Genomic DNA, 8,565 nt, shown 5'->3' with positions numbered 1-8,565 from the left:
CCACTGTCCGCGCCGCAGCTAGACCCTTCTCGCTGCGGCTGCTGTTTACTCGAAAATGTATTGTCATTGTCAACATGTATTGTCCTCTCAAGACAGGAAGGAGTAGAAGTCATGACATACAGGATATAGTACAACTAGTTCCTGAACAGCTTCACTTCTTAGTGTGTGGAGAAGAAGAAAAATAAAAAGAAGAAGAAGACGAAGAAGAAGAAGAAGAAGAAGAAGAAAAGCTACACGGATACCCGAGGACTCGAGGTATTGTTGGAGATTTAAACTAAATTATTATTTGAGTTCCCTGTTCATGTTGACGTGAGCTTGGAAGTCGAATGAAGGCTAAATTCTAACATTTCATACTTTGTTTTGTCACTATTTAAGTTTTTAACGATGAACTGCAGGAAATTGGTCGAAGTGAATATAAATGTTGCCTTTAAATGAATCGAAACTGGTGCAAGAATAGCGCAAGTTAAGTTTCGTTTCTCCCTCGCAGCTCAGAGCCCAGCCCACTGGAGTTTCATGATGGCGGCGATGGACCAGAGTCCGTTTTCTCTGTTGAGTCTGGAGGAAGAGCTGAGCTGCAGCATCTGTCTGTGTCCCTTTGACTGCCCGGTGACCATCCCCTGCGGACACAACTTCTGCCAGGGCTGCATCCTCGCCAGCTGGAAGGACTCCTACAGCTGTCCTCAGTGTCGGACCCACTTCCCCACCAAACCGGAGCTGAAGAAAAACACAGTCCTCAGCACCGTCGTGGAGACCTTCAACCAGCGGTCGACCAAGAGCGAGGCCGACCTGGGGACAGCAGAGGACAGCCAAGCGGAGAGCCAGGATGTCATACGCTGTGATACATGTATGGAAGCAGAAGCGGCGCAGACCTGCCTCACCTGCATGGCCTCTTTCTGCGAGGAGCACCTGCGGCCTCACCGGGAAAACCCAACATTTAGAGTTCACCAGCTGAGTGAGCCTGTCGGCGACCTGTCCGAGCGCATCTGCCCAGACCACCACAAGCTGATGGAGCTCTTCTGCAGCCAGCATTGCCGTCCCATCTGCAGCCTCTGTCTCCAGCTGGTCCACAAAGGCTGCTCCTTTATGTCCCCTGAGGAGCAGAGGAACCTGAAGGAGGTGTGTGTGTGTGTGTGTGTGTGTGTGTGTGTGTGTGTGTGTGTGTGTGTGTGTGTGTGTGTGTGTGTGTGTGTGTGTGTGTGTGTGTGTGTGTGTGTGTGTGTGTGTGTGTGTGTGTGTGTGTGTGTGTGTGTGTGTGTGTGTGTGTGTGTGTGTGTGTGTGTGTGTGTGTGTGTGTGTGTGTGTGTGTGTGTGTGTGTGTGTGTGTGTGTGTGTGTGGTTTAAATTGACTAAATAATCTTAATAATGATTTTCCTGATTGAACTGAATGTGTCCTGTTCCTCTGTTTTATAGTCCGACCTGAGAGGCAAGTTGGCTATCATTGACGAGAAAATAACGAAGAACGAGCGAGTTATTTCGCATATTGGTGACATGGAGGACAAGCTAAAGGTAGTCCTGGATAATTGACATTTCATTATTTATAATTCTTATGAATTCCCCAAAAATAGTTTCTTGAAAGAAGAAGAGTGAATAAAGGAAAACATTAACAAGGGATTATTGTTCATTTACAAACCATAACACTGAGATTTTTCTTTGTGTGGTATAACTGTCATTTTCTCTAACCCCTGTATTTACTCTTTTGCTTTTGCCCACTGATGTGTTCTGATTCTCTTGTAGGACTCAGCGACCAACAGGAAGAAGGCCCTGGCAGCTGAGTATCAGCAGATCCGGGGTATGTTGGTCCGAGAGGAGAGTGAAGCTCTGAATGCTGTTGACTGCGAGCTGCAGAGTGGTCAGACTAAGCTTAAGGGTCTCTCAAAGAAGTTCAATGAGAACGTTGTTCATATGAGTAAAGCTAAAGAAGACATCCACAGTCTGTTGAGTCAGTCCCAGACTCTTGCCTTCCTACAGGTGAGTCAATCAATCCGCAACAAATTGAACTTATCCTTTAAACAGCCTACAAAGACACTAATCACGCTGTCTGTTAAATAGTGTTTATAATGTTATATTTAAAATCACAACCTTTTATCTTTTTTTTTAAATGACAGTATTCAACTCATAATAGATACACAATACAAAATTAAAAAGCTTATTTCTAACGTATTGCATAAAAACAGTTTGTTCTTCTGCCTCCAGGCTTCAGTCAACCTGCCAAAGGCTGCAAGCTTTGACCCTTACACCCCTCAAATCAACCTGGATTCTAAGAAGGTGAAAGCCACGCAGGCCTTTTGTGCAGACCTGAAGGAGCACCTGACAGAGATGTTTAAACCGCCTGTTGAGGACAGACTGCTGATACGCAAATCGGGTGAATGTGCAGTTACACTTTTAATGGGAGATTTAACATTTTGAGGTGCATAATGGGATAATGATAAAGCCAACTTTTGTTGCAAAGCATAACATGGGCATCTGGAGAGCTTGTGTTGTGAGATACTGGAATTTAACTCCAATGTCTTCTCCACTGTTTATGGCTCAGCAATGGAAAGCACTGGACCTCATCCCATATCTGGTATGTTAATCTCTACTTTTAACCTATAATACAATATCTGCCAATGTGTATGATAAACTCACGTCTGCAAAGCTTTGAAGTCGCTGAAAAATGCTATATGTGAATATTTGCTTCACGATTGCAAAGGCAATTTAGGTGTTCCTATATCCTATATGTAGTAGCTGTTATCTTCTGTATCTGTTAGCATCTGCCGTGTCTGGTAAGAACAGACCCTCTGCAGCTAATAAAGTCGAACAAGTGTTCAAAAATAATACCGCATGAAGAATCTAAACAAAATAATATAACATCCCAATCATTTTCATATATAGATCCTACACAATACTGTAGTTTTGATAAAATAACGTTTTAAAAATCTGTGTATGGCAAATATGCTTTTGCGATACAACGCGTATGAGTGCACAAAATGTCTTCTTATTTTACCTTCTCTCTTTCAGAATTCAACAATCCTCTAAAGCAGAAAAGGCCCCCCAGGTCCCACAGTCCAGGTCGTCCCCTCATCGAGTCATTATACCAGCCAGTTTACATGGGGTCCCATCCACACCACTATGCACCCCAGCATCAACCAGGCTACAACAGGGATCCCAATTTTAAGGCAGGACAAAAGACAAGTAAGAAAGGTTTAAATTGTACCATTGTACTCGCAGAGGTTGAACAGCACACCACCTATCTTAATGAATACCGTAGCTCTTTAAAACATCTGCCATCGGAATCTTTTAAAAGATGCTAGTGCAGGTCCATTTCTAAGTGGGAAACTTTACAGTTGAATATGGATTTAGAAATATTAGTGAAGCCAATCATGTACAACTTTGTTGCACTTGCACATATTAACCCTGGCATTTTAGGTGAGTTGGTTTATGGTGGAACCAAAAATCCAGAAAATCAAATAAATGATGCGACTCTTACCCGATTTCAAGATATTCCTCAAGTTGGTGCTAATCGTTTGTTGGTCAGGTATGTTCAACTATCACAAGGTGAATTAATTTCAGTGATCTCATTTCTAAGACTCCAATACAAGAGCAGCTTTCTCAATAACTTTTTTTTTTTTTTTTTATATATTGAGAAAACCTTTCTCTCAGACACACTTAACAAATAAAGAGCTGTTTGAACATTAAAGCATGTAAACATGTCACAGTAGAGGCACAAAATACATATTCTAAACTGAAACTGAGCATAATAAGACTCCTTTTTAAGATAAGACTTGGATCACCAGAATTAATTGTTCTCACTTGCCTTATGATGTATGTTTTGAAAACAACAAGGGGCTTTTAAGAACACTTGAGGATTGCGTCTGGCTCTAGTATCGGATATATTTTTATTGTATTTGTTTTTATTATTTTCTCCTTATAGCTTTGTGAAGCACCTTGAGGTGACATTGTTATTAAAGTGTGCTATATAAATCAAATGTATTATTATTAGTATAACATGTTCCTTTTCTTTTGTTTCTCCCTCTCTCAGAGCCGCAACGGACAGGTCCAGGTTCTCAACACAAAGCAGGCCCAAAGGAGAAGTCTCAAAGTAAGAAAGTGTCTAAATTTGGTCCCACATATGGATAACACTCAAGTTTATTTGCAACAAATTCTACCTTTTTATGAAAGTTATAATATTCCGTTTTTTTAAGGAGGTGTTGATTCAACTTAATGTTCATTTTGGATGTGGTAGTTTTGGTGCTATTGAATTCTTAATGTCCTACTGAGACCTGTTATTAATATTTTGTCCACCCCATTTATATCAATGAGAGAAAATGTGTGTGTGATGTACTTGTTCGTTGTTTAGTGTAAGAAGTATGTTTTAATTGTGCATGTTGATTTGCAATTGAATAAGACTTAAAGGGGTAGTTTTGAAGTGAAGGCCAGTTTTATTTCTCTATAGTCACTACGTAACATACAGTAGATGGCTGTTGGCACGTCCCCAGCTTCGAACAACAGACACGTTTTATTTATTTTTTAGATGGCTAAAATAGGTTTTGCTGCTGCCACTGTCCACAGCTGTTCAATATACTGTATGTTTCTTCAGACTGGGGTGTTCTGACCCTTTTTCTCCTGTACCTTTTATACAAACCCCGTTTCAAAACATCAGAAATATCCCTTTGACAGCTCTTCAGAATTATTACTGCAGTATAACAAATGTACTATCTTTTTTTATCTTCAGAACCGAAACCTCTCAAAGCTGCAAAAGACAATATTGGACAAAAGAATGAAGAACGCTCAACAGAAAACCTCTTGGATTTAGGTGGGATAATCCAACCCAGAAGCCGTACTCCTCCACCTTATTTTAATAAACCAGGTAGAAGCCATCCAATAAAAGAGTACACCACTGATTTACCATCTTTTGGAGTAAGAAAAACTCAAATCGATTCAGCTGTACCAGATGATTTTATTCTACAATTGTTCTCAAAACCTTCCACCTAAATTGCAAACGGGAAATTAGCCAGTCTGCCTTCTTTTTTAAACGTGTTCACCTATGCATTCACTAGTCGTCCTCAACACCTGAGAACAGACCTAAATGGTAATCGTTGGAGATGCCATTTTTTAAGATGCTCTTTTCAATTGTTTTCCTTGTTTTGTTCACTTAGCCTGAAGACAAATGATTTTTTTGTCTTCTGTTGCAGAAATGTCGGACATTCCACCAAGCATAACATCTGCTGAAAAGAGAACCGAACTTTTGAAATGTAAGTGTATGATTGTAGGAGGCATCATCCCCTATTATGGTATCAACAAAGTTTGTTGTGAAAATGTTGATTTTTGTCCCTACCAGATGGTACAGTTCTCACTTTGGATCCAAAGACGGCCCACAAGCGCATCGCTCTGTGTGAGGGCTTCACTAAGGCCTCGGTGTCAGATGAACACACAGACTATCCCGACTGCCCTGAACGCTTCTCCGTCTGCTCCCAGGTGCTCGCTCGTCAGAGTTTCTCTCGAGGCCGCCACTACTGGGAAGTGCTACTGAGCTGCAACAACTTCATTGGCGTAGGCTTGGCTTACAGAAACATTGACCGCAAAGGTCCCACCAGTCGACTGGGCCGCAACGACCAGTCCTGGTGTATCGAGTGGTTCAACGTCAAGCTGTCCGCTTGGCACAACAGCAATGAGACCGTGCTGGTCAATCCCAATCCAAAGCGCGTAGGCGTGCTGTTGGATTGTGACGAGGGCACTGCTACGTTCTATAACGTGGCAGACAGGGCGTATCCCTTCCACACCTTTGTGTTCCCCTTTGCCCAACCTGTGTGTCCAGCTTTCTGGATTTTCTCAAGTGGCTCGTCCATTTCTGTGTGCAAGCTTCAGGCATGAGGAGTATATGCACAGAATTGGCATGCGGGCACACTCGTAATACACAGCCTTTTCTTCTAAATACACTCATAATAATGGAATATAATACATTGCTTTGATTACATATTAAGACATTCCCTGTTAACCCACCTCCAGCTAACTTTTAGTCAAAATCAATGTTGCCTTTTTGAAGTTGAAGTTGCAACTAAATTGTTCTTTGTGCTGTTGGAGTGTGTCAGGTGAAACTTGATTGTCCCCACTTTGAGTGCTCGCTGATTTAGCTTGGCTTTAACAAAGAAAATGAAGGAATAACTCAAATGTGTTTGTCTGAAAATGTCAGCACACAGTCCCTATCTTCTAAACTTAAATGGACTCGGATGCAAACGATAGCGCCATCACTGTTGTTGTTAGCTATGCTAGCTGTGATTTACAGCAGCTGAATTTTGGGTTATGTGACCAAAAACGATTAAGACGGCTTTTTAAACACGTAAAAAGCAACATGCTTTCTGTTTTCCAGTCTATAAACTGCATCCCAGGTGGTTTGAACACACTTGAGCATCGATATGACTTCTGTTATTAGGATTATAAGAAGCAAACAGAACGCGCACTGTACTCTTACCGTACAGCATGTGTGTGCTAGTCTTTCTTCTGTATTGTGACTGTGATTGGATAAAGAAGTGAATTATTACGTCACGGTCCAGCATGTGTCAGTACAGTGTTTTCATATGTCCGCATGTGGAAAATGTACGATCGTTTTGGAGTGCATTGAAGTGAAGCTCTTAAGGTTATAGGGCTGGGCGATATGGCAAAACATTTGATCAAGTTATTTGTTTTTCATTCTGATGACCTTTAAAAGATTCCTTACAGTCTCTAAATCGTTTTACCTTTTGATCCAAAATCAATAATCAACCATCCGTGTTTAATGGCTTGTGCATTTCAGACTACTTTAAAAAATGCTAATAATTCTGATAGAGATTAAGTTGAAAATGTAAAATAAAAAGCTCAGAAATTGACAAAACGCCAATGTTCTTTGATACTATACAGGTATACATTTGCAAAAAAAACAGAATTGTTCCAACAAATGAATGCCTCTTATAATATGAGAATATTGGAGGGTTTTTTCTCATGATTGTTCAGTTTTTATATTAATACCCTTCTCTCTAACTTTCAATTGCTAATTTACGCCACTGTAAGGTTGCAAGTTGATTGGCAGAACATAATTAGTTTCTGCGATGTGATTGTTGATATATCGTTGATATCGCCCAGCTTTAAAGCATCACTTCATCAACTCTCTGACATTTTTTCGGCTGATGTGAATTAAAGTCATATAGACAAGCTCCATCAAGTTTTGATGAATCTTTCCTTTTGATTGTTTTTATGGGATTTTACCTTTTTATTGGTGACGTTAGAGGAAATAATTGAGGGAACGGAAACGGGTGTCGTTCTTGCATCCTTTACTCCATAGATGTACATTGATATACAATTTCACATCTATGGTGGGCAAATGAAACCAACAAGCCATCAGCCTGGTCTGTTGGCTTTGTGTAAGGTGGTATGAAGCTAGTTAGCTGTATAGTTTCACAGGGGTTAATTATTTGTTGTGTGATACAAAGTTTACCCCGGCTTGTAAGATGATGATGGTGCTCATCTTGCAGGTGCTAAATCGTGTGAAACAACAAACTGTATGGGTGTCTAGCAGTAGAGATCTGTCTACACAACATGCAGTGGTACGTTCACGGTTAAGTTAGCCGTTTGAACACAGTTGTCTGTTCCAATAACCTCACAGGTTTTAGGGGTTCCGGGAAAAAAAAAGAAAAGTTTTTCCATAATGATTTTGCTGAAAAGCTGGTAAAGGTTTGGACGTGATCTCAGTTTTGAGTCTTAATGGTTGGATAAGTTGAAATATCTCAGATTCGTTTCAGGCAATGCACTTCAGGTACAGTGTTATTATTAGGCTCCATGCTATTGTGTGAAGGAACAGTACATCATTGCATGTAAAGTCTGAACCTGTATAATGAAATCTGCTGTTTTCTGTTAACACAAGTCAACACAATGAAGAGCTGTGGTTTGGGACACAGCTCTGCAGACTCCTGTGACGTGATGTTCATTTTGTTTGTTTGCCGTGCATTTACGGAAACTGGGTTCATTGTTCTTCGCATCATATATGGTTGAGGGTTGTATAACACTGTCAAACCAAACCAACCTTTGTGTAATGCTTAATGTTTGCCATTGTCTTAAAATTCCAGTGATTATGGCTCTTTTACATTAAATCAATCTCTAAATAAATAAACCAATGCTTATTATTAATAAAGTGTGCAAAAACGTTTCTTTTCTTTTTGCGAAGACACAGGTGGTTAAAAGAGCACTCATGCATTTTTGGAAATTCTCCCTTTGTTATTTCTTACCAATAAGTGATAGAATCGATATCTAAAGACATCTGTGGGCCGTTCAGATGCAGAGAGATTACATTTATATATTGTCCTCACGGGAAACTTGAAAACTATAGTTGATCCTCAAAATGTCAGTGTTACTCTTAATCTGATGAACATTTGGGAATCCCATTAAATATGCTTTTCCTGCTTGTTCTCATCTATTCAGCAGTAGAGGCATCACGCAGCTAGCAACTAGTTGCAATTCAGCCTAATGAAAAGCAATTTTTAAAAGCAATGTAAAACTCTTTATCTTTGCATCATTGACTTGCAATATCATTGTAACAATGCCATGGCCATTAAAAAA

General features: G+C 40.3%; 1 protein-coding gene across 2 annotated transcripts; it reads left to right on the top strand.

Annotated features, from left to right (window-relative positions):
• LOC307043739 (E3 ubiquitin/ISG15 ligase TRIM25-like) lies at positions 1–8,153 on the top strand. 2 transcript variants are annotated; one of them, XM_079688494.1, is made up of 11 exons: positions 1–255; positions 488–1,116; positions 1,411–1,506; positions 1,735–1,968; positions 2,194–2,362; positions 2,531–2,563; positions 2,998–3,171; positions 4,019–4,078; positions 4,712–4,846; positions 5,172–5,231; positions 5,318–8,153. In XM_079688494.1, exons 2-11 carry the CDS (start codon positions 514–516, stop codon positions 5,848–5,850), a joined length of 2,097 nt encoding a protein of 698 aa, XP_079544620.1. In that variant the 5' UTR covers positions 1–255; positions 488–513; the 3' UTR covers positions 5,851–8,153. The 2 variants fall into 2 exon arrangements, with proteins under 2 accessions (XP_079544620.1, XP_079544621.1); XM_079688495.1 differs by having other exon boundaries at positions 6–255; positions 4,712–4,792.
• Positions 8,154–8,565: the final 412 nt, after the last annotated feature.

The sequence above is a fragment of the Notothenia rossii genome, assembly GCF_949606895.1.
Source record: "Notothenia rossii genome assembly, chromosome: 1".
NCBI classification, from domain to species: Eukaryota; Metazoa; Chordata; class Actinopteri; order Perciformes; family Nototheniidae; genus Notothenia; species Notothenia rossii.
The sequence above is the reverse complement of the archived record's forward strand: the minus strand, read 5'-3'. Positions and strand labels throughout refer to the sequence as shown.